Raw genomic sequence first — 27,497 nt, 5'->3', positions numbered from 1 at the left:
GGTAGGGTTCCGCGCATGCTCAGTGAGCTCCTTGCGCTCTACCCCGACGAAGCAGCCTGACGACGCCAAACGCGCGGGCGGCCGGTCGTATCGCGGCCTACACCTACCCTAAACCCCGATTCGATTCAAATATAAATCGATATCCATTCGAACAAATTATCAACAAATTAAATTCTAAAAACAAAATCAGTGTTCGATGTATTACAAAACCTGACGATACCCAATCGTTACTGCCATGATTATAACAACGAAGATTTATTTCTGTGATTCGTGTTTGTGAATTATGTTAACGTGTGCTTAATATAATTAGAGGATTTTTACGAAGACGATAGTTGATATGTTTTGCACTTATTTCTGAAGTCGTTAAACTACTATTATCATCAGGTAAGTATTAAATTATTGTTGAATAATAATATATATCATTGGATACAATGTGATCATCATATTAATATTTTGAACATAGACGTAACAAAATAGTAAAATAAATTTTATTTAATGGCTATCAAATTGGAGATTATTGCTCTGACTATTGCTTATTTATATAAAGGCAAATCAGAACAGTGATTAGACAAATACACAGTTTGAAACAGACTACGATGTCCTATTTAACGCAGTGTCAATAAAATGAGCAATAAAATATAAATTCAATTAATTTAATTGATAGTATTTATATAATAGCATTCTTAAAAGAAAAATAAATAGGCTTACTTCATTTTTAAAATTACTAAGCAATAATTAAAAATTATTAAGAATAGACCCGACAATACACTATTTACAAATAAAATGTTTTCTATTATATGGATATCGTTGACCTAATAGCTTACATGAGTATATATATATCCTTCAGATACTGTTTCCGGCCACGGTAGCGCGTAGAGTAGCTATGCAAGATATATGCAAAGTGCACAAGTGTTACCAAATACAGATAAAGTGCACCTGTATTTGGTATCTGTTTCCTATCTCATGGAACGATAAGCGGATAAGATCGGAGAGAGCTCAGACCAAAAGTTTAACTCGTTTTCCGAGGCACGCAGACCAATATTCAAACTATGCTACTTTTTATTTTTATTTGACGAACGATTTGAAGCTTTTTCAGCTAACGACCGAACTAGCGTAGAATTCATCGTATACATTACATATAAATTGCACATACAAACAGATTCATAGACCTATATCGGAGCTCAAACATAAATTGCCTTTATGTTTTTAAAAAACCTAATACTGGTAATAAATCGAATCAAAGATCAAAGGCAGTTACGCATCGGTATGATTTCAATACGCGATGTATTTTAATCATTAGAGTTGAACGGTTCATTAAGCGATACATTTGGAAGATGTCTTCTAATTGAAGATAACATATTTCATCTCTTGAAAAGTCGCTGTTCCACAAATAATTAATTATAAATAAAAAAAAAGTGATAATATGTGGCAATGAGAATAATTTAAATTTCAATTGGTGGTGGGGTTTTTCGCCCATCTGTAACGGTACCACCCACTCAAAAATTACCAGCTATATTCAATATTGTTGTGTTCCGATTTTAAGAGTGACTGATCCAGTGGCGGAGGCGGTGGCCAGAGGCACACGAGACATAACAGAAGTTACCAAGGTTGGTGCCACATTGGCACAGTGTGGTGTGGTGTTGTGGTGACCAGTAACCATCATTGGTGGCCTATTTCGTCGTTCATCTACCTATATTATAAGACTTATGTATAATGATTCTTTGTCGATAATATCTCGGTAGGTAGTTGTTATTCAAAGATCCTATCTCCGCCGTACAAAATATTTCTCTATAGCTTTATAATTTTTTATTGTTGTCATGTAAAAAAAACTCCACTAAATTGATTCTAAGTTGAATTAATATTAATGTATTTTCTTTTCTTTAACTTTTATTTTATTTGATTATACCATTGCACATAGCATTGGTACAAGGAACAAACACAAACTTGTTACTCCTGTTACTCGACTGCATAGTCAGTAACTCTTTTGCGGGGCAATGTATACGATTCTACAACAGGATCCCAGAAAGCGTTCAAAATGCTTCTGTTGCAAATTTAAAAAAAATGTTAAGGTACCCTTGAGTGCGGAAGTTTATTATACAATTAATGACCTTATGATGCACACCTTGGGAATGAAACGATCGCCTCCTGGCTATTTCTATTCATATTCAATATATGTATTTAATTAGTTTGACAAAAAAACCTGAGTTCTTCTCAGGTCAGGTCAGTTCTTTTTCCGAGCCGATGGTAGTATTTAATTTGACTATCAATAAGTAAATGTAATGCTTCTATATTGAATAAAGGAATTTGCGTTTGAATTGAGTTTGACCCAAAAACATTTTCTACTAATGGTCCATAGATGATAAAATGGATCAATAGTATGAACTGCTTCGTCAACAAAGAATATCGAAGATCAGATGGTATTGCCGGGAAGATACAAAAAGAAGGTTGATGTATTTTATTAAATTAGGCAACCAAGTCTTCTGAGCCCTTTTACCTCGATGATTTTTAGTTGATAGTGATTATACTACGGTTGGTTCTGCTCCTTAATTTTTTTCTCGCTGTAAACACACACGCGTCTCCCGTAATAATTTGGGGGGTATATGGGGCTCACCGGCGCTGAAGGCGTCGGAATACCCACAAAAAAACCAGCGGTACCCACTCCGTCTATTCGGGAGACGTCACGGGACTGCTTGCGCATACTACCGTGACGCCCTGACGATAGACCCAACTTTGCGGGCCTCCAATTACCTCCCTCCACCCCGGTGACACTTATGGCAGGAGGAGAAGGTGTCCATAGCGAAGACACCTTCTCCCCGGTCTTCTTCGGCGAAGCGGGTCGGCAGCACTGTTCTCATGCTCCCGCTCTGCAGGGTTGGTTCTGCTCCTAGACTTACTGCTGTTGTGTCGGATGGTTACTTCATCGAGTAAGGGAATCGAATGAGTACTTTTGTTTGCGCAAACATACCTATGCACTATAAATAACATTTTAATTCCCAAGGTTGGTGGTGATATGAGGAATGACTTATATTTCTTAAAGTACCCATATCTATGGGCAGTGGTGAACATTCACGCATAGTGGTCCATTTTCAAGACAGTTTTCTGGTTCTTCAAGTTCTCAACAAAAAAAAATTGTAATATTACGATTCAAAATTACCTGTTGAGTTTACTTAAATAGAATATTTCGAGTTTGATTTAATAAAAAAACCTGAGTAGCTATAAAATACCACTATACTACTAATATGGACTACCTTGTGAAATATATATATATCTAAATCAAATTAATAAAAACTAGTTTTTTGATATTACGACTCCTATAAAAATATTACTTTAGAATATATAAATAAATAATAATCTTGATATGACATAAGAATATAACGATTACAAATTTTATTTATTTTTTTCGAGTAGCTAACTCGCAAAATCTTAAAATAATCAGTATCAGAGATAAGACAAAAAGACAAGAGAAAAAAGGCGAAAGCTTGTCAACAAGGTCAGCCTAGAAAAGTTCAGACAAAGGTTAAGATCATCGTCTTATTTTATAAAAATAATAATTAGTATATAATAATAAATAAATAAACTGCTGGTCTAAGGCTCCTTAAAAATGTGGGTTGGATAGACATAATTATGGCATATTTTTATTATTTTTATCATCCGGTTTGGAGGGTGTCTGAACCAATCTAACTAAAGGAACAAAAACATGACATTTTATCACCAAGGTTGGTGAGGTACTGGTGATAGGAAGTGTTTAATATTTCTTCAAGCGGAAATTTCTATGGGCGGTGGGGCTCACTTGTCATCTGGTTCATCACAAAATATTTTTCTTCGCCGCTGATTACAAGATGATTTATAAACACAACTTCATCACTATCTACAACACATCTATCTTTTTTATTTCCTATTGATTTATTTTTACTATCAAATCACCACAGACGTCTCGTGTGTATTGTCTTGTGCCCTTGGTGGATTTCCCTACGATTTTGATAAAATTTTCTAGTGTCAAATGCCTGAATCTTTTTTATTTCCAGGCAGTATCAAAATCGAAATTTAAGTACAAATTAAATTTCCACCAGTACTTTTTTTCAGCGATTTATTTATTGATGTATTTCAATTGTTTCCTTGAAACAATAGGCACTGTTCAGCTGTAGAGTTACTACTTTTGAATCTGTGGTGCAACAAATTATCTCAAGCTGACCTTATTTTGTTAATTTTTGTCGTTCGGGATCACATTTTGGTAAAAATATTTTGAGACTATAAATATAATGTAATTCATTTCTTGCTCGGCGGTGACACATCGTTAAGAAACCTAACAAAGTTGAATGAAAATATGACACAGTCACATGTTCATCTATCATGATGTATGTCATGATTTATATAGTAACTATTTTAAATTAATATTAGTATATATATAAGGACTTAATGTCAATAATTTTCATAAATATAATTAATTTTAAAGGGTCAACGGCCGTTCAAAATTTACATATACATACATATATTTATCGTTTAATTATTCAAATGATTATCTGTGTGAAGATTCTAAAACTATCAAAGTTGTGCATGTGCACTGCTGGGCAAGTAATGTCCTCCTCTTAATTAAAATTGGAGTTTGTTTCACCGCGCTGCCTCAATGCGGATAGGTGTTCACCTATCACACATGTGTTCACATGTGTTCACATGACTGTGCCAGATTTCATCCAACTCAGGAAGTTTCTTTCTTGATATATCACCGAGTCAGAAATGAATCAACACAATATTTTAAAACATCTCTAGAATATAAAATCGTATGCACAAATGAGAAATATCATTTCCTACGATATTATAAATGTTGAAACGTGTTATATCAGACACGTATTTACTTTCTGAATATGGTATTTGCGTGTTTGCTTCCGTCGGGAATATCTTATTCGTGTTGACATCTGAGCACGAATCAGTCTTTATGAAGAAATGTAAATGTTTTGACATAACGATTTGTTTATTTAATGAGAAGAAGGTCAATTTGTTATTTGATGATCGATGATATCATCTTTGAGAAATGATTTGTATTTTTTTTTTAATAGAAAGATGATCAAAGAATCCATCTGATGGTAAATGGTCAGCACCGATCATAGACATCGGCACTGTGATAATTACTATTGACAATTAATACAAATTGAGCGAATCAAAAAAGTTTCTAAATTTAATTAAGATTTTCTTACTTAAATATTGGACAACATCACATACATTACTCTGATCCCAATGTAAGTAGCTAAAGCACTTGTGTTATGGAAATCAGAAGTAACGACGGTACCACAAACTCCCAGACCCAAGACAACATAGAAAACTAATGAACTTTTTCTACATCGACTCGGCCGGGAATCGAACCCGGGACCTCAGAGTGGCGTACCCATGAAAACCGGTGAACACACTACTCGACCACGGAGGTCGTCAAAACTTAAACTTTCGATTTTGTATTGGCCTCTAAAAATGGTAACTAAATTGTTCTTGTATTTGCTCACTCACCATCCAATGCATGTTACGTTATGATTTTCTCTAGTATAAATTAAAAAAAAAATGGATTGTATATGTTCAAACATACATTAATAATGTTCATATTAATAAACCACCGTTTTATGGATAACAATGAAAGCTGGCGCATGTATGCGTTTCCATGGATTTTTATTTTATCCACTTCGTTGTAACTTTTTCAACTTGCTTTTTCTAACGGCAAAGCGCTGTAGGCTGTAGCGCATTAACTCCTATAACGGTCGATCGAACGACATGACAATAGACATCAATTTTCGGAGAATACTCTAGAGGTACCCGTACCGGACAATAGTTAACAAACATTAGATACGTAATAGTTGCATGCTATTTAAAACATATAAAATAACGAAATATTAAATAGGGTTTGAAGTATAAGCTTGTTTTTAAATATAAGAAATAATTTTAGATATTAATCTGTAGGAACAATTTCTTTTATCTCACATACATCGCCAAATATTATCGGAATAATTAATCAAAGTAAGTAGTTTTTTGGTAACAATAATATTTGAGACATTATTTCAGGATCGGGTGTTGTTATATATGAGAAATAATTGGATCACGACTTGGTAATGGATGTTCTGATCTTCATCATATGCAATGACCACACAAAGTCTTAAGATTCATTGGATCACTCGGCATTAACATGGAGCGACAACAATATTTAAACTTAAAAATTATTCACTCATAATATATCTAAAAAAATCTGTTATTGTAAATAGGAGGAAAATGCTTTCGTGAAAAGTTTCTGAGATAGAGACATATACATATATACAGAGAGTCGTAGCGAAATTTATCAAATTTAATACATAACAAATATTTACATAATTATTAAGACACTGACTGGTCCATTATCATCATCCATGACATTTTCATCAAGCAATTATTTCTGGTAGAATGTAAAGGATAAAAACTGGTTATTGTGGGTTATCCTTAAGAGATAGACATATAACATTGTAAAATTTCTTGTAGAACTTTTTAATTTGTACAAAACTGTACTACATTATTTTGAGATATCTCGTAAAATTCGGCCAACGTTTGCAATATAAGCGCAAAATATGTGTTTATTTACGACACCACATTAGAAACCTCTAAAATTAAAAGAAACTGTATCAAAATCCGTAGCGTAGTTTTAAAGATCTCAATATATATAAGAACAGACAGACAGTCGGAATCGATGTTGTTTTATACTATTTAGTGATGCGGAATAAAATTATTCTCTTATTTTTTATTTTAAAACTAAAACTAAAATTATTTTTTATTAAAAAAAAAAATGTAGGAAAAACATTGTACAAAAAGGTTGATCGGTATTATTTTTCTCTTAGGGATAGAATATTTCCAACGTTATAGACAAATATTATCATAGCGTTAGCTCATGTACATAAAATATTCATAATTTACTAAGACCTCTTGAATCAAACCGTATTTTCATGAAAAACATAATTAAAATTCATAAAATAGTTCCTAAGATAAGCTCGTACATTCAACAGACATATTGTATTTTTCGGACGTCAGGTCTGCGAATATTAGTCTATTCAAGGAAATAAAAATAGTGTACACTCACAATCTAAAAAACCTCTTTCGTAATTCCGTTTCACACTTGATACCTCTACTAGAAACTGAAATAGAACAAAACGTTTTATAAATCCCAATTCTATATTTAAAAAGTCGAAACCCTATATACATCGGAGTAAACCAAACATAAGCGTGATTCAGAATTGTTTTCTAATTTTAGTATAAAAAAATACTATATTTTTTTACGATTTAACGAACAATACATTTAATTTAACAAGGTACACCTTATTGGATACCGACCGCTGGGTGAAAAAAAAAACCATTTCAAAGTTTAATGTAAATTGTTTTTCGTTGTTACAGGATGAGAGGAACAAATGCTGTCTGCCTCGTTTTATTGTTTGGTCATCTCTCCGCTTTACCAGATACGATACGAATAGGTAAGGAAGAAAAGAGGAATATTTTTTAAATTATGCGTATCTCGCTTTATTATTAATATAGAATATTATAATTAATATAGTTAATGTTAAATCACTTTCTGTTACTTCACGAGCGTGTTCTAAGGCTGGTTTCGAGTGTGTTCCTACAGAATAGCTCTACCGTATTCATACTACACCAATTATAATACATCAAAGGAAGCCGCGTAAAATGTGTACGAAATGCAGTAAAAGCGACGTTCGTTGAAAGAGTGTCTCTTTTACGAGACATTTGGGGCATCTTAGCCTAATAATTTTCGAGCGAGTTGCATTTCATGACATATTTTTTTGTAATCTATACTTGCTCATAAAATCGTTGGCCTCAACGTATACCCAAAACTATTTAAGGTGAAGCTCCAAAGATTCATTTTATAATTCACTAAGAAAGGATTTTTGGAAATTTCAAATGGGGGAAATTGTATATGTAAATTTGTATCTTGCTCGGCAAAGGTATTTAATAAATGTAATTATTATTGAAATTTCGTTCTATTTTGGAACGCAAAAAATCATGATCAATATTATGTGGTGACCATTATGCTCCACAAAAATATACCAAAGCTATTACCTCATAGAGTATGTTTTCAATCACCTGATTTTATCAGATCAGTTCATATACAATCTACGAAAAAAATCACAAAATTTTTTTTGGACACAATGCAACGCATTTAAATATACCAATTTAACATTATAAATGTAAAAAAACAGTTTCGTTTTGTTCCAAAATTAAATAAAGAACAAACTAATACAAATTCCGAATTCAATTTTATGAGAGAAATTACTCTGTCATCATTTAAATTGAATCATTTCGTTGTTTTGGTACTAATAAACTTTCATCTAAGGCGAACGTAAATATGAAATACTATTGTCTACTCGAGTTAAAATTTTCTCTGCACAACAGGGGGTCTTTTCCACCCCGAAGATGACAAACAAGAGGTCGCATTCCGTTACGCTGTGGAGAGGGTTAACGCAGACCGCGCAATACTGCCCCGAGCCAAGTTACTGGCGCAAGTTGAAACTATATCGCCACAAGACAGCTTCCATGCATCGAAACGAGGTTAGTTTCAGGCAGTCGAGATTGAATTCAATTTTGTTATGAACATTTGCTTAATCCTATCATAATTGTTTCGTAGCTCTAAACATATATTGTTTAACGAAGGGTTAGTTATAATATAATTGTCACATATCCTCTTGGGGAGAGGATTTTAGAGTTTATTCAACCACCCTGCTTCAATGCAGGATGGTCACACGTGCAATCCGACCCATACAAGTTTTCTTACGATGTTTTCCTCGTCCCCTAGCCTAACACGAGATAAATTATAAAAACAAATTCGACCCATGAAAAATAAGTAGTACTTGTCTGTGGGTTTGAACCCATATCGATTCAGATTTACGCGTTCTAAACAATATTCATTGATAAACGTTGATTTTATTAAATATTATATATTTAGATTAGTACCATACGATAAAATTTAAACATGATAAATGTTTTTTTATTTGATATCTCTTTGTATAGTATGCCATCTACTTCGAAGCGGCGTGGCAGCCATCTTTGGCCCACAATCGGCTCCTGCAGCGGCTCACGTGCAATCAATTTGCGATACAATGGAACTGCCACACTTAGAAACCAGGTGGGATTATCGTACACGACGAGAATCCTGTCTCGTCAACCTCTATCCCCATCCGGCGGCACTCAGTCGGGTAAGTAGATTGAAGTTAAATCTATTTACTGGGATACATTTCATAGATAATGTATCCCGTATACGCGTAACTGTATAATGGTCTATGCTCGTCTTAGTTCGCTAACGGATCAGTGAAATAGTTGACTGGCATAACAAGAGCTTCAGCAAGGTGATGTAGGAGCTACAAGCTATTTGTACTACCTTTTATATAATAGGAGAAAAGGATTTTATTCAGCGATGAGACGCGCATTCTTGAATCCTATTTTTGACATTAGTATTATATCTATAATCCGAAACATAAAAGATTTCTAAAAACCCAAAATCATTTTTTGACGTTTCACAATCAAAACAAGTGTTTCGTTTAATATTAATTGGAGGTAAGTAATTATAATTATTGTATGCTGCTCACTTTCTAGAACATATTGTTGTAAAAACAAAATTATTACAATGAATAATATACCTATACTTCTACGTAGTCGTTGTCAAGATCGTCCAATAGACCACGGTTAAGCATTAACTTAATTCTTCAGACAAAAAAATCTAATTTACGACATTCACGACGATTGGTCTAATTCTAACGAATTAGTTGATGATTAATTTTGTTTTGAAAGTGTATTAATTAAAATTAAATTTATTCTTAAAAGTGCAATATGTTGAGTTCTTGAAAATTTTGGACCATTTCATTAAACGCTAAAACAGGTAATCATGTAATTTAAAAAAATTACAGTTCCCGTTAAGCGGTGAGGCATTTATAAGGACGCAACGGAAATTGAAAAATAGTTTGAATATAAAACTAAATCACAAAACATCATATTATATATGTGTTGCAATTTATTCAATATACTCGATTGTAACAAAGGATCGTTTTAACGGCAAACGATCTAATACAAATATTTTATTACAGGCTTATGTAGACCTGGTGCGGGCTTGGGGGTGGAAATCGTTTACAATCGTGTACGAGAACAGCGATGGGTTAGTCCGCTTGCAGGAATTATTGAAAGCCCACGGTCCCTCCGAACTGCCCGTAGCTGTCAGACAACTGCCCGATTCACACGATTACAGGTTAAATTCTCATCACTTACATCCGTATCTTATAAATTACGAGCAATAAAGTCTATTTTATAAGGCGTCTGGGGATTTAATGAACGATTTATGACCTTCATATATTTATCGCTTAATAAACATTTCCGTTAGTGTACCTTAATACTAAATTTAAATTAAAACTAGAACATAATCAAGCATTTTGATGGATTAATTATAATAAGGATTTAAATCTAGTTTGGAAGGTTAGTGAAAATAGAAAAAGAAGTAAAGAAAATATCACAAGTAAGGAAAACATCATAAGGTAATGGATAAGTGTGTGATAAAAATTTGTCATGTGAATACCACCGAACGTGAGAACCTTCTCCTTCAAACCTTCGCAGGACTTTGCCCAGTAATAAAAGGATTTACATGCTGCTATTTACATCAAAGCCGATTAAATTTTCGAATAGTATAATGAATTGTTTTCGTCAAATTATTCTTAAACAAGCTTAAAAATAACTACTGAGTATCTTGCCGGTACTTTTCGATAGAATCAACTTTTTGAACCAGTAATAGCTACATTTCATACAATACTGTAACATGACGATTCCGAGCCTGAATAAGCCTGAATAATATATATTTTGATATTGATTTTAAGTACAGAAATGACAAAGAATCTCGTGTTTATATGAGGTGATATTTGCAGGCCGCTTTTAAAACAGATAAAGAACTCAGCAGAGTCTCACATAGTGCTCGACTGCGCCACAGAGAGGATTAGGGACGTTTTGCAGCAAGCGCAACAGATCGGTATGATGTCGGATTACCACAGCTACCTCGTGACATCTTTGGTAAGTCACTTGAACTCACCCAAGTAATAAATAATCTCAAAATTAAATAATAAGTAGTTGGTTTAAATAAGTATTGAAATTCAAAGTTTGAAGAATTAAATCATGATGTTGAAATGATTTGGATCTAAACTAGTTGTTCGATGAGAATTGAATTCGCCCAGTATTTCCAGTAGCTTACTTACTATTTTACACGTTAATTTACAATGAAAATAGATCGGAAACTAGAAGAACTCGGACTTGAAGCATTATTATATTATATTCATAACGTTTTGCAAATTGTAAATAGTATATAAACAGAAGTTCTCTATCTAGACATATTTATGTACTAATATACATATATACATATTTCTCTCTTCTGTTTCTCTTCTGGGAATTCTTAAGTTCACTGGAATACATATAAGTTTAAATATTTTGTTTTCATAAAATTCCCAAGACTCCTTCATGCATTTTTCGATATACTTGTAGCTTCAGACTAGATAGCAGTTTTTACTTTAACTTATTTGAATAGAGAATTTTAAATTCAGATTTGAAAATTACTATGGTGATGGCACACTTGAAAAATTCTTCCGGCATACACTACGTCGAGTTAGTCGTTAAAATATGTAAAGTCCACATGTGTGCTTTGACTATATTTTCCTCTCTCTCATTTCCCTCCACTCTCTTCCACGCGACAAATCTTTAAAGTATAACGTATGTCCTGACATGACCCTTTTAAATTTTTATTACATGAATAGAAGAAAAGTGCCATTCGTTGGATTTGTGTTACTGCAATAAATTCCTAACGTAATATCCCCGAAAATGTAAGTTTTTGGTCCACAAAAGATTTTAGCCTTTTGAAACGAGTTAATTATCCAAATACTCGCTATTTATCATCACTATAGTAAGATTTAAAATAATTTATAGCTACTAATCATAGTTATTAAAGGCTTCCGTTGAAACATGAAAAATATATGACGGCAATTTTCTCTTTGCTCGACTGCTCTCATTCAAATTATAATGCGTATTTACAAACCCAATTTAAATTGCCCTGAATGAAGAGCTTAAATTATTTAACCGCTATTTTGGCTGGGTTCATTGCTGATGAAAAAGCTACGTTAAGAAATATCTATGGCATAGTATACTTACTACTTGGTAGGGCTTTAGTATAGTTGTGTTCCGATTTGAAGGATGAGTAAGCCAAAATTACTACAGTCACAAGGGAAATAACATCTTAGCTCCCAAGATTAGTGGTGCCTTGGCGATGTAAGGAATGGTTAATAATTCTTACAGCGCCATTGTCTATTTCCCATTTACTTGTCCGCCACCCTCTACAATAAAAAAATATATTTTGTGGCATTTAATTTACATTTATTCTGAAATGACAGACTTACTAATTTCAGTAACCGAATGTTTATCAGCCGCTAACCGTGACCAATTACCATATGTTGGTCCATTTGTCCATCCGCAAAGCTTATATTATATACGTCTCTCAATAATTAGCCATTTGCACAAAACGAAAATATGTATGTACATACATAAATGAATTCACAAATACAATGACTGTTATTCTCTCAATTTTTAAATTTAGAGGAAAAATACCATCATGATACACGAGCAGTTTACACATGTCTCATTAACTTTGGGTTACTAATGTTTCGACGGAAATAGGTACTCAATAGCTTCTCGACTAAAGATTTGGACGCAGCTATTTAGGATTTCCCATCTTATAACCTATCCAATTACTAGTATTTATACATTTGTAGCAATAGATATTACTTAAATTTAGGAATCGGTCGAAAGGTTCCCCACGCGTGTCAGATTCCAACAATGTACTCGATTGCGCTACCGAGAGAATTAGGTACGTGCTCAGCATATTTTTGAATATCTATAGTTGTCGCAATATTTGTTACGAGCGCAATCGAAATAATGTATCGCATCTACATTTAAAGCTTGTAGAGCAGCTAGTAGCAGCTGCAAGCGAATAAATAATATCAATAAATATTTTTTTTATATGACGGCGTTCCGTCAGATGTCAGGTTGACAAGCCGTCAGCCTAGCTGTCAGCTGTCAATACCTAATTACTTAACGTCAACGTCGGGAAGATAAAAAGTAAATCGCACGTGACATTGGTGAAATAATCTGTGCTCTCTTGGCACAAATTATAGACTGAAAAAAAAGTAAATGTATATTTTTTTTCTCTCGCACGTGACCTTGGCGAAATAATCTGTGCCCTCTTGGAACAAATAAAAGATAAAAAAGAAAATTCTAAGACTGCTAATGATTGCGATTTATGAAAATAAAATATATATATATTTTTACTAAGTTTTTTTTAAACGATTATTAAATATATTAAAAACATATATTATGTTACAAAAATTAACCCTGTCATTTTCGATTACCATCACAGACTACACAATACTTTACACCACTTCTATTTTGGTCATCATGATTGCACGAGAACAACAGCTATTACAGGTTTTTTTGTAATAAAAATCAATTAAAACCGTCTGAAGAGCAATTCACTCCAGTGGCACAGTTAAACGGATTTGAAAGAAGAAAGAATGTATGGGTGTACACACACATATATATATATTGTGCGTAAAATGCTGACAGTTTGTGGGTCATGGAACGACAGCCAAGCCTCACTACTCAATATTTTTTACGTTGTAAGAAGCATACGAATTTACTTACAAACTGAATTTTTTATACATATTTAATTTGGCATCATAAAACTATTGTTAAACAACATTCACGATATGTACTAAATATAGTTTATACGGCACATAAAAGACAAAGGCAAACTCATAAAAAAATCGCTAGTGATGGATATTTGTGAAAAATGTAAATAAAAATCTGTATGATACGCTCTATATTTACAAGAAAACGTATTTAAATTTGTAATATTACAATTATTGGAATAGTCTTATTTGTCTTGCCTTAACTGTACTTTACTGACATATTCTGTAATTAAAATTGTGGAAAGAAGAGCCGGTTCTACTCGGTAGAAACTACTTTCGTCACCGGTAGTAGCTTTACATTAAATTCTACGCTGCAACAGATTCGATTCTAATGTTCTTTTATAAGCCGACTAGAATAAAGAATATTTTGCATTTGGTATAGATTTGTTCATAAATAAAACAGGGTTTCAATATATAGGACCTTCATAGCGTCGACTTGGAAGAATTCAAATACGGTGGAACAAATATAACGGCTTTGAGACTTCTTGATCCTGAACGAGCTGAAGTTCAGAGAGTCGTTCGAGACTGGGTGTACGATGAAGCGAGAAAGGGACGGAAGCTGCAACTAGGACACACTTCGGTAAAGGTAATCGAAATCCTATACGTCCTTTGGCTTCGACGTTTATGCATTAGCTGCTATACTGTGTTCTTTGTTTCAGGAGAATATGACTTTTATAAAGGTTCGTGACACAACAGACAAAATATGTCAAAACATTGTTTGTAGACATTTATATATTTTAAGTGATCAAACCTTCTATCACATTTGCAGTACTAATTAATAATTATAGCAAACTAAGTCTAATCTCTGTTTATTATTTTGTCAATAACACAATATACCACAACACACAATAAGCACTCGTCCCATACCATAAAATTTTACGTGTTTTCGGTTTTACGTGACCTCGTATTTGAAATTAAAATTTATTGCGCGTGAATAATATTCGATTGAACGTGATCGGCAGACGTGCTATACGTTGAATGTTGTTTTAATTATCTCGGTAATTACATTATTTGTTTCCACTTTATAAAAAAGCAATATATATCAAAACATACATATTAACAAAATATAAATCGCCTAACAATGTGAAAATCGAAGATTCGATTATGAATCAAATCCTAGTTCAATGAACTCGGCAAGATATTCTATAGAGAAAAGGCGATATTCGTTGTAATAATAATAAATATAATAATGAATATTGGACAACATCACATACGTTACTCTGATCCCACTGTAAGTAGATAAAGCACTTGTGTTATGGACCGGTATTGTGTTGTGTTGTAAACCGGTGTACACACAACTCGACCATTGAGGTCGTCAAAATAATCTCTCTATATTAATATATATACTATAATTAGTATCTCAGTTATAAAGGTTAAAAACCTCTGCAGACAGAAACCGCGTTGATGTATGACGCGGTACACTTATTTGCGAAAGCGTTACACGACCTTGACACTTCGCAACAAATCGATGTAAGACCGCTGTCATGCGAAGCCGAAGACACATGGCCCCACGGGTACAGCCTCATTAACTACATGAAAATTGTAAGTAAGATATTTCAGCCTTTGTTGTGTGTGAAACAAGAACTAATATACTGTATTAGTAGAGTAATTTCTCTTATAAATTTGTGCAAGAAAATAGACGAATATAATTGAAAATTAAAAGTTTAAATTGAGCGAATAAATTTACTTATAAAAGAATTGAATTTCTGTCCCAACATTAAAAAATAATATGATATATCAATTTCAGAAGCATAAAACAAGATTTATAAGTACACGCTTTATACATACACTTAAACTTTTAAAATTACCAAATAAATTAATTTCTACAATAAAACGAATTTATTTTCGTAGCAAAATAATTAAAACTTTGAACTCATCTTTTATAGAAGATAAATTACATATACTAAAAAGTTTGGTCTGTCTGGGTGATAAAAAATATCTTTTTACAGCACTGCTTATTACATTCTATAATTTAAAAATCGAATACCAAAATCTTAGCAAGTTTTCAGAAAACATTTCACCAAATACGTCTAAATATCAATTAATGCGGCTCAAATGAACAGGTCGAAATGAAGGGCTTAACGGGAGTTATAAAGTTTGATCATCAAGGATTCAGGAGTGACTTTACTCTCGATATCATCGAACTTACGAGAGAGGGTCTCCAGAAAGCGGGAACTTGGAATTCCTCAGAGGGTGTTAATTATACAAGATCGTATGGAGATAACCAAAAACAAATAGTTGAAATACTTCAGAACAAAACGCTCATCGTTACTACAATTTTGGTAAGTTGTTTCGAAATTCTAAAGAACAACACCCTAGCGAGTCATAGTAAGGAAATTAATAAGACCGTCGAATATATATTTTCCCGTGAAAGTGAACAGGGATTAATATACGTATAGTATGCGTAGAGACCTTTATTGCAAAGAAAATATTTTCCTTTCACAAAGAAAACGTTTAATTTAAACTAGCTATTGTCCGTTCGATCGCGTGGTTTTAATTTTTTTTTTTAAATGTTTGCATTTTTTTTGTCCATATACCAAGTTCTTTCAGTATAATGTACGTATAGAAAGGACTTAATTCGAAACAATTTGATAATTTAATACGATTTAAAAGTACTTGGATCGAGTAGAATGAAATTTATTTTGATTTTGTTTTCTTTTAATGTAACCATCAATATTGATTTTAAAATTTAAGATACGTACGATACGATAAGTACGTTTTATGTATCTATATAATTTTAATAACATACATTATTTTCCCAATGTAACTCATTAATATTCAAGTCATACTTCTATCTATTTTATCTAACCAATAAATTAAATTAGAAATTATAATTCCGGCTTTTAAAAAATTATTATTTTTAATTAAATTCTACCTCTGAACCCTTAGAGCGCGCCATACTGCATGCGTAAGGAGGCTAGCGAGAAATTAACAGGAAACGCACAATTCGAAGGCTATGCCATTGATCTCATACATGAAATATCAAAAATTCTCGGCTTCAATTATACGTTCAAACTTGCGCCTGACGGTCGATACGGGTCCTATAACCGAGAGACGAAAGAGTGGGATGGCATGATACGGGAACTGTTGGAGCAAAGAGCGGATGTGGCGATTGCGGACCTTACTATCACTTATGACAGGCAAGCAGTCTTTGTTTTTAATTCAAGACCATGTATGACAAACATCTAAATATTTACAGCCTAGACTTTTATATAAATACCTACTTTCAAATGTTTTTCGTCGTTTTTTAATAGCAATATATTTCCTTTAGTTTTGGTTTTAAAATATTTGATTTAATCCATAACAATATCTTAAATTCGTAACTTTACAGTATATTTAAAACAAATAATTAATTGTAATCACTCTAAGTTACTTTTTTTAAATAAAGGACCTGCATTATTAATAGTTAGTACTTCTACATTAATCGTTGTTGTAATTATATTTCATTATAAATTTATCCGTTATTATTATACTTGAAATATATTAACGAAGATTAATTAAAGATTATGGTTAGATACTCGGCGCAATTTCCCCCGAGATCGACGCCTACACTTTGACGAGGCTCAAGTCTAGTTTCTTCATGGTATCACGAAATTAAAACATATTTATGCAATAATCAAAGTCAAATTCTTCCTGGTTTTATAATATCTTTAATATTAATTAGCTAACATTTACCGCCAACTTTGCCTATTGTAATTAAAAAAAAATTACATAAACAGATGAGGCTTTTAACAAAATACTTCTTGTATTGTGTAAAAAACCAAATATAGATTATAAAATGTCGTGAAGTCGTTGTCTTGTATTCGTTGGTTTTCATATAATTTTATTCAATTCAACTACATAATGAAGCGTTTTTGACTCGTCGATATTTAAATACTACCACCGTTTCGGAAAGCAGCTTCCAGCGAAAAGAAACGGCATGAAACTCGCATAGTTGCTCTTTTCAAATAAACGGATTTACTAAAATATAATGCTGTTTTTTTCCAATAATGAGTGTCCTGTGATGGAACCGGAGCCTAAACGCCTGTGACTAAATTAATAAGTTTTATTTATTAATCTTGATATATATATAATCTTGATTTATAGTCTTGATAAACCTTTTAAATTTAGTAAATGGTAAATTGTTCATAGTTCCCGGTATCTAATTATATATGCGTATACTATTGCCCAAAAACGTTCTCTAGGAAAGTAACAAGTTTATTCTTATTTCTTGTATTAATAATATGTGTCTGTACTAGTCTATACTTATTTATACTAATATCATAATTGCGGAAGTAACTCTGTCTGTTGCCCTTTCACCGCCAAACTACTGAAACGAATTTGATGAAATTTTAGTATGAGGCAAGCCTAAGCGCCACGGAAGGACAGGCTTTTTACCCATAATACATGACGACCAACCACTAAGTAATAACTTATTGTATATCATTGACGATGTTTTGATTTGATAGAAAGGATATTGAGTTACGTGTCAATTCTCTGTAGAATCTACATTACGAAACTGGTAGGATTACATTCAATTGAATCCTGTATCATGAATATTCAGGGGTGTTTATGAGAGTCAAGTCAAGTCAACTTTAATAAATTACGATTTAGATTCATTTTTGTTATGATGCAAATTAGAAGATAAAAATATATTTGGTATTTGTTAATGACTCGAATCGAACTTATTTTGTATATTTTAAGTAACGATACACGGATAACATTAAGATAGTTCAAAGGATGATGAATTCGTGATGGCGCGAGGAAGGTACACTTTGATTTGACAAGATTCTACGCAATTTGATGAATAAAATCCAAATTATCTATAAAACGCGTACAATAGTGTATATATATAATACATCACATTTTGATTTTGTCGTTTTATGGCGCGTAAATGTTCTCGCTTTGCGCAAAATATTTAGTCATTGTAACGTATGACAAAGAAGACGCAAATATTTTGTTTCGTTTACGATAGCATTTTCTACGAGACTTAATTCATGAGCTTCCCATTAAATAACGCTTCGTTAGTTTTGAACTTGAATGTGACGATGACCATATAAATATTAAACAACCAAAAAAATCTCGTCACGTGATCTGACATAATGAGTGACTATACGTTACGGTAAACATGTACTGTTTGTAATTACAGCCTGGTTGACTTTTGCTATGATTGATGAAGAGAAAAACTGTATTGATATCGTAATCGTAACTTTTAACGTTCATGAAGAAACTAGACTGAACTGAAAAAGTATTTTGTTGATTTGTATGTACATTTAAAACAAAACAATAATAATATTGGCATCAGGTGATTTGATTTATTTTTAACTTCAACCAAATATAACAAACCCTACCCTATAAGAACGTAACTTAACAACCTTCAAATATCAATATCATAATGATAATTGAAATATTTCTTTAGCTGACAGATCAAAAATTAAATTATATTTATACAGGGAGCAGGTCGTGGACTTCACAATGCCTTTCATGAATCTTGGGATTTCGGTACTTTACCGTAAACCTATTAAGCAGCCGCCGAACCTGTTCTCCTTTTTGTCCCCCCTGTCTCTAGATGTATGGATTTATATGGCGACCGCATACTTGGGCGTATCGGTACTGCTCTTTATATTGGCCAGGTAAGTGAGTTTATCTTATTTATGTGGTTTTAACAGCACTAAAGTAGTAAAGCTAGGATTTTAAAAATAAACAATGTACTCTTTTAATTTTGTCATATTTATTAATGTTATATAGTTCATAATGTACAAGGTACATTATCAAGTTCTTTATTTAACTATAAAAAATATTTGATTAATTTTCAAATAATTATCTGTGTAATTTATACTTAAATCAACTATATAGAAGTCTTTAGCAGCTATTAATTCTTATTTCAAGCATATTAATATTTAAAAAACAAAAATACTGTTCTAAAAAATACAACAAAGTATGAAGTGGTCTCGAGTTACGATACTGCGTACATAGTACATTCTTTATTACTTAAACTTAAATTAACATTATAATTGTTATATATCTTATCTAAAAACATTTCAGAGGATCAAATAGATCAATTTCAGAGATCATTTTAGCTTTTAAATAACAGTCACGAAAGATTAAAGTATCAATTATTCAATAGCAATCTTTGAGTATACTATAAACCATCATAATATATGTCAGGTTTACACCATATGAATGGCATCAAACGCATACACCGGACGGTGAAAAATTGGAAAATATCTTCTCTCTATCAAACTGCTTGTGGTTTGCAATCGGATCCTTAATGCAACAAAGCTGTGACTTTCTACCCAAGTAAGATAGCTTGTAACATGTGCCTTCAAGTGTTATACAAATGTATCAGGATGTTAGTGAACTCAGCGAAGTCATTCATTGTAAAACGAGTGGGTAGACCGACAGTCTTGAATCTGTTGCCATCATCTGTAAATAAAGACACTGCAGAAACTTTAGATTTATGCAAAACCTTTGCATAGATTTAAAGTTTACGCCAATTGAATCTGAAATTCAGCAATTAATGGCAATAGTTGCGACGGAAAAAAATTAAATGGGCATATTTGGGCACAGGTTCAGCCCGTACGAGTGGGACAACCCCCGGAACTGTCTAGACGAGCCGCCGGTGCTGGAGAATCAGTTCACACTGTTGAACTCGCTGTGGTTCACTATCGGATCCTTGATGCAGCAAGGTTCGGATATCGCACCGAAGTAAGTCAAAATAACGACGATTATGAGCTCGATCATCAAAATTGCGAACAATTAGATATATCATAAATTCTCAAAGGACTACATATATTGGAAACGCTTAGTTTGTAAACGATTTTTCATATAATATATTAAATCATTGCTATCAATTGCGAAAATCACTTTGACTTCCTCTTGCTAATTAGTTTCAAAACGACCACAGCCCTTTGTGAATTTTAAGCTTCGGTAGTCGCCGGGAGCGACCAATCTAAATAGAAGCGTGTTTGGAATCTGAAATGGGTTCCATTATAGTTAGCTAAAAAGTTTGTGGTTTAGTTGCTAATTTGACATAAGAAAATGATTTTGACAATGCACGTAAAAATTTTGTGCTTTCATAGTATCCATAGCTTGCTGCATCAAGTTTTAAATTTGCGTAGAATTAAATTGAGATCGATTTTACATTGATATCATGCACGAACATGTTTAGTGCAATGTAAAATGGTTCTCTAGTTTCATATGTTTTACTCTGATTAATTAAATTATATTTATTTTAAGAATACGTTGAACGTTTCAACAGATGTGAAACATCTTTGTAAAATTGTATAAATGTTTTGAATGTAAGCAAATTAAATTAAATGTCTTCTTAGGGTGTCATACAATACGTCGTGTTGAAACGCGTTTTAAATGAAACAAAATAATGAATGTATTGCAGGAGATTTCATGTGACATAAACAGTAGCACTTAACGCGACATGCCGTACTTCTAATCAGAAACAACACGTCGAGTACGTGAGATGACTGGTTTCTGAAATAATTGTTCGTGTGTCCCTACAGATAAAGCTTTTGTTTTTGTTTTTGTATACACAATATAACGACATATTTGATAAAACAGTACAACTGAGAAGATTTTACGTCAACATGAAATCTTTTATAATTTGAAAAATAATGGAGAATTTGACATCAACATAATATAAATTTAATCAACGAAATATGATACAGAGCGGTGTCAACTCGGATGGTGGCAGGAATGTGGTGGTTTTTCACATTGATCATGATATCCTCGTACACTGCTAACTTAGCAGCATTCCTGACTGTGGAACGAATGGACTCGCCAATTGAAAGTGCTGAAGATTTGGCCAAACAGACTAAAATTAAATATGGCGCTTTAAAGGGTGGATCGACAGCGGCTTTCTTTAGGGTAACTTTTAAAATTAAATTCTTACCTGTACACTTTTATTTTAATTTCTCAGTAGATGTGTTAAGGTTTCGTGTACATGGCTCTTGCTTTATATAATATGAATAATAACCGCGTACAAAATGCTTGCGGAAATGCTACCACGATGTCAGAATTATTGTCCATTGACACTTGACCACTATTTAACTTTCGAACAATTTCTAAAAATTCTTACTAATATCTTAACTCTTCAAAAACAAACTTGACATTTGACATTATCTTCGGCGCAAGTTTTCACAAGATAGCCGATGTAATCTTTTACTTACCTCCTTTGTTTTTGACGTTGTTCGGACATAATATTAATAACTATTCCTGCTTAGGGTAAAATTGACATCATGCACGATAATTATTTATTGTTTGTTAAAAACAGATGTCGACACAATTAACTTTGCTGTGAGCTGGAATATAGGTAGTATATTTAATTTTTCTTTGTTTTTAGGTCCTTTTTTCAATAGGCAGATCGAAATATTGATAATATTGAGTTTCCACAAGAGCAGTAGCGTCATGTACACGAAGCTTATCTCAATTCTTATGTATCGCAATGTTTTGTAGACTAAGTTACATTTTAATGAATTCGTATCCGTTTTATATATGAAACATTATTGACATTCAGGATTCTAATTTCTCGACCTATCAACGCATGTGGTCCTTCATGGAATCGGCCCGGCCCTCTGTATTCACAAGTAGCAACAAGGAGGGGGAAGAGAGGGTAATGAGGGGCAAAGGAGCTTACGCGTACCTCATGGAGTCCACTACGATTGAATACGTTGTTGAACGGAACTGCGACCTCACGCAAGTGGGAGGAATGTTGGATTCTAAGGGATATGGAATTGCTATGCCGCCAAGTGAGTCTAATTTATTTTGAAAAAATAGTACAATTGCCCTTTTAAAATCGTTAATGTGGCGCCTAATATACTTTCTAAGAGGCGTATACATGAGTCAAACATTGGGCCCAACTACCGACAATTTTCACAAGATTTATTTTTGCAATAAATATTAGGCATCACCGTTTTTACAAACACGAACGACCTTTTGATGGTATTTAGAGTTGCTCTTAATAAATTGTCATAACGATTTTTTCGAAATAAGAATCAAAGAATACGCAAATTAAAATCTTACTTAAAAAACTGAACACGATAAAAGGTTTTTAACTGTCAGAGCAGTTATGGTTGGTTTTATGGAATATTATATGATTCCATAAAACGAAAAACCTATTCGTATATGACTTATTTATTTGCTACCTTGTCTCACTGCTTGCAACTGTTGCCGTTCTTAGAAACACTATTGCCAGTTTACATATTAAAAACGAAATGTAACAAAGATATTATACTATGATATTACTTTGAAAATAGGAAGCATTATAAGAAAATCTGAATATAATGGATACCTAAGTACTAATTACTACTAAAGTACTAAAGCGCCCGATTCGTTTCTAAGACATTATGTCCCCTGGGCCTATAACAAGACTGACTTACTGTATTTTAGATTCCAAAAACAATACAAGGTTTTGACGGTAGACACTTCTATAAATTCACATTTTTGTACCTCGTCGAACAGATATTGTGTTATATGTTTATAAATTTTAATTAATTCATTTAATATCAGTCTCAATATAAAATTAAAAGTTCTCGAAAAATCTAAATATGGTAAATAAATTTTCCGATACGAATCGCGCTCCTATTTTGCGTTAATCGTATTACACTATAAACTCTTCACGCAAGTTCCAACAACAATTGTGCAAACTTTTAACTCAATTGGATGAATAATAACAGATCGCGTATAGTACGAAAAAAACATTTCATTGTCATATCCATCGATCTTATTAATTTCTTGTATTCAGCTCTCATCTGAAAGTTTATTGGTCGCCGATTACGTCATCGTCTGCCACCGACCAATAACCATTCAGCTAATAAAACGAATTAGCTAATCAGCGTTTCAGAAACAAGAAGTTATTATGATATTTATGTTTTTTGTACTCCCATAAAATCAGGTTATAGTCACAGATTTAGACGGACAAAACATAAACTAAAATGTAATGCTAGGAAAAATTATATCACGTATTCACATTATTCCGGTCAGGGCTCTCTAACGTATGATCGTTTGTAGACTCACCATACCGTACTGCCATAAGCGGAGCTGTTTTAAAACTGCAAGAGGAAGGAAAATTACACATATTAAAAACGAAATGGTGGAAAGAAAAACGCGGCGGAGGATCCTGCAGAGTACGTAGATCTTTTTTTCCATTTTCATTGTTATTGTAAATATAATATTATAAATTCAGTTAAAGAAAATATAAAAGGACAACATTGCTACTTGAGCTAAATAATTGGAGCTCATTCTACAACCTTCAATCTTGAAGACACACGGGGCAGAATGTACTTTTAAAAATGTAGGTTTTCTAACGATGCTCTTTACCAATAAATTAAATTTAATAAAAAAATAATTCATAATTCTAATACTATTTACATAAACTCAACCTACATGTAAAATATCAGAAATTCGTTTAAAGATTGGTAATACAGTCAAAGACGGATTGATTGTCTTTGAAAGGTCTTTGGCTACAAAAAAAAAATCTTAAATTTCTTCAGATAGTTTAATAGTAATTTAGGAGATTGATACCTTGTCATATTAATCTTCAAATATCTTTTTAGTAATATGTTAATATTGTTTTTATGTTTGTAACATAAATATATGATAAAGATATGAATGAAAGTAAAAAAGTACGAGAACAAATGCACCGGAAACTATAAAAATAATAGAATTAAAAAAACTAAAAACCTAAAACTTAACTTGCTTATGTAATAGAAGCACATTATATATGTACATACATACCTACATGTAGACTTGTTTATTCGGACAAAATATTAATTTAATCCTTCTCGAGTTTTAAGTGTAATATGTTCTCATCTTTAAAATCTCGAAAGTGAGATTAAAGTGAGTTCTTAAAGATTAAAAATACAGTTTCAAAACAATGAAATAATAATTAGGTACCTACATTTGACAATCATACGGATGTTATAGGAAACTAGTTTATATACAAAAACGGAAAAACATCACCAAAGCAGATAAAAAGCGGAATAGAACTAATGTCTGCTTCAATATCCGGTAGGTGAGGGGGGCGGAGTACAGCGGCGTCAATGCTATGAACGCGTTCGCTTGTATGGCCTTATGGCTACATTCCAAAACATAAAAAATACGAATTACAAAAAATTGCAGCAACATCCGTACGTTGCTGCAACGCGTAATTTTTCGTTACGCGTTTGTATTTTGTATGATGTATGTTATTATCGTACACTTACATTCCAAACAGACCACACCTCCCCTTTTTTAATGAAACATATTAAGCTGATATCTCACGAGAAGCTTTATTTTGTCCAACTTTTCTCACAATTTTTCGATACATTTGACATTCGCACGTGACATTGGCGAAATAATCTGTGCCCTCTGGGCACAAATAAAGGCCAGAATAAAAAATAAAAAAATACATTTGACATGGAAGATACCGTTACGATAATTGTCTAAAATTTATCATGAACGGTTTGTTTTGCAATTTAATTTTGAAATAATTCAATTAAAGACAGTCAATAATTAATTATCTATACTAAAATAACTCAAGCAAATGCCTAAGGCGTATACGACCTTTGGTCTTGTTTTGAAAGCTACATTAAATCAATTGACGCTTTGAAAAAACAATTCGTTTGACTTGCAAATTTTATTTTACAATTATACGTTCCAGGTACAAAATTACTCAGCACAACATTCCGCCACAGAATGGCATACGAATTTCATTTCAATAATGTACACGGGACACTGCCACATTAAACGTGTTTACATTATATATTTACAATAAATTAATTATAATAAAATTTTATACTAACACTATAACTGGATTTATAGTATGTTATTTTAGTTTAAAGTTCTACTACACTCGTATACTGACGTAGTCCAATATAAACCTAAAAGACAAAGTTAGTGGTGTAACGCTCGTAATTGCTAAGATGTCAAGTTAAGCGTGTTAATATAATTTTAGTAAATTAAATTAATAAACTGAATTAGTAAGTAAGCTTTCAATAACACTTTTTGAACCAGGATGAAATACTTATGTCAAGCGCGTCTTTAATGATTTTAAAATATTTTTTTGTATGGCAATACTGTGTAGATAAATTTAAATAACATTTTTTGAACCAGGATGAAACATCGAAATCTTCATCAACCGCGAACGAATTGGGTTTGGCGAACGTGGGGGGCGTTTTTGTAGTATTGATGGGTGGCATGGGCGTCGCCTGCGTCATCGCCGTCTGCGAGTTCGTGTGGAAGTCGAGGAAAGTCGCGGTTGATGAACGGGTATGGAAATACATTGCACTTACCAAATATCATAACAAACAATTAAATGTCGAAATTTTCATTGTATTATTAAAGTTAATAAATTAAATTATTTAAAAAAAGTTACTCACTTTGTATACTTTGTTCTAGGTTTATTTCTAAAAGTTGGTAAAAATTTTTTTAACTCATAGTTTTTCTTAGACGCTAGATAGTAATATAGAAAAATTGCAACACCGCTAGAAAACGTAATTAATTAAAGGAAATTAATATTTTTTTAATTTAGATTTACGTTTAGGTACTAATTTTATTAATATTTTGTGCCAGAATGGTAGTCCCAGGAGCCGATTATCCCAAGACTTCAAAACATAAATGCTTATCTAATAATTGAACTGTGTGAGTAGGAGCTAGTTAATAAATAATTCAATACAAATGATAATTTTAGTAAAAAACATTGTCTTTTTCACCGCTGACGGATCTCAGAAGGAAGAGGTAAATATACCCGAAGCTTTCTTCGTCCTCGAGTGCTGTTTCATATTTTACAATTAATTTGTTTGTTCAGGCCTCGCTTTGTTCGGAAATGGCATCCGAGTTGCGTTCAGCGTTGAAGTGTCCGAGTGGAGGGAGCGGGGGTGCGGGTGGGCCGCGCGAGGGGGCGGACTCCCCGTACTTGCACTATGGGTTCAGTACAAAGAGTCAGCTGCACTAGCGCCCGGACACCGCCTCCTCGCCTCCGAGCGATGTGTAGGCAAAGACTCTACTAGATCTGAGTGTCTAACTCATTCATGTTCCCTTCCCGTCTATAAGGGTTTCTATGCCCCGTGTCTTTGTTATACTTTTGTGAAAATGTCTGTTAATGATGACCAATGAGACGTCGATTTGACAATGTTTTGAACAACGTTGAACTTCACGGTAAATTTCGCAGTTTTAACGTGTAATTAATTTTGTAACGAAGTACTTTTAGGGGCGGTTTCACTGAAATACTCGACAGTTTATTTGTAATTCAATAAGTCACTAACATTTTTAGTTAGTAGACTATTTCAGGTAAATACGAAAACTTTAAGTAACGCGAGTTTGCGATTTTTGTTAATAGAATAGAAGTTATGGTTAATGACGTTCTGAAGAGTTATTGGTACAGAAATTGCCAACTATTTCAGTAGTTGCCTCTCGACTTCATTGACACTATGTACTGACATGAGTCTAGCGTGTAAATACACCATATCGTGTAACGGTTTAAGATACAATAATATTGTTGTGAAAATTTCGTGTCTAAATTTTAGTAATTAATTTTAATTGATTCGCCAAATTGGATAAATGTGCCAATCGTGTGTTTTGTAAATATCTATACCGGTAGTGATATTCATGTTTCTGACTAACTTTTATAAGTAGCGAATTTGATATGTAAACTATTTATCGAAGTGTAAATATGTCATGTCCGTAGAACCGCCATATATTTTGAGGATTAAATGAAACAAAAGAGATTCTCAATACGTCGGTCAATTTTTTTAT

The 27,497-nt window shown here is 32.8% G+C and overlaps 1 protein-coding gene across 3 annotated transcripts; it reads left to right on the top strand.

Annotated features, from left to right (window-relative positions):
- Positions 1-78: 78 nt before the first annotated feature.
- LOC125066812 (glutamate receptor ionotropic, kainate 2) lies at positions 79-27,497 on the top strand. 3 transcript variants are annotated; one of them, XM_047675092.1, is made up of 20 exons: positions 79-384; positions 7,393-7,469; positions 8,404-8,559; positions 9,019-9,203; positions 10,089-10,246; positions 10,914-11,055; positions 14,191-14,358; positions 14,432-14,452; positions 15,162-15,314; positions 15,836-16,054; positions 16,662-16,912; positions 19,205-19,384; positions 19,920-20,051; positions 20,322-20,459; positions 21,434-21,632; positions 22,282-22,513; positions 23,775-23,890; positions 25,857-26,012; positions 26,472-26,480; positions 26,551-27,497. In XM_047675092.1, exons 2-20 carry the CDS (start codon positions 7,394-7,396, stop codon positions 26,695-26,697), a joined length of 2,838 nt encoding a protein of 945 aa, XP_047531048.1. In that variant the 5' UTR covers positions 79-384; position 7,393; the 3' UTR covers positions 26,698-27,497. The 3 variants fall into 3 exon arrangements, with proteins under 3 accessions (XP_047531048.1, XP_047531049.1, XP_047531050.1); XM_047675093.1 differs by lacking the exon at positions 19,920-20,051; XM_047675094.1 differs by lacking the exon at positions 20,322-20,459.

Source organism: Vanessa atalanta, chromosome 10 (genome assembly GCF_905147765.1).
Source record: "Vanessa atalanta chromosome 10, ilVanAtal1.2, whole genome shotgun sequence".
NCBI lineage: Eukaryota > Metazoa > Arthropoda > Insecta > Lepidoptera > Nymphalidae > Vanessa > Vanessa atalanta.
This window is presented reverse-complemented; position numbering and strand designations above follow the sequence as displayed.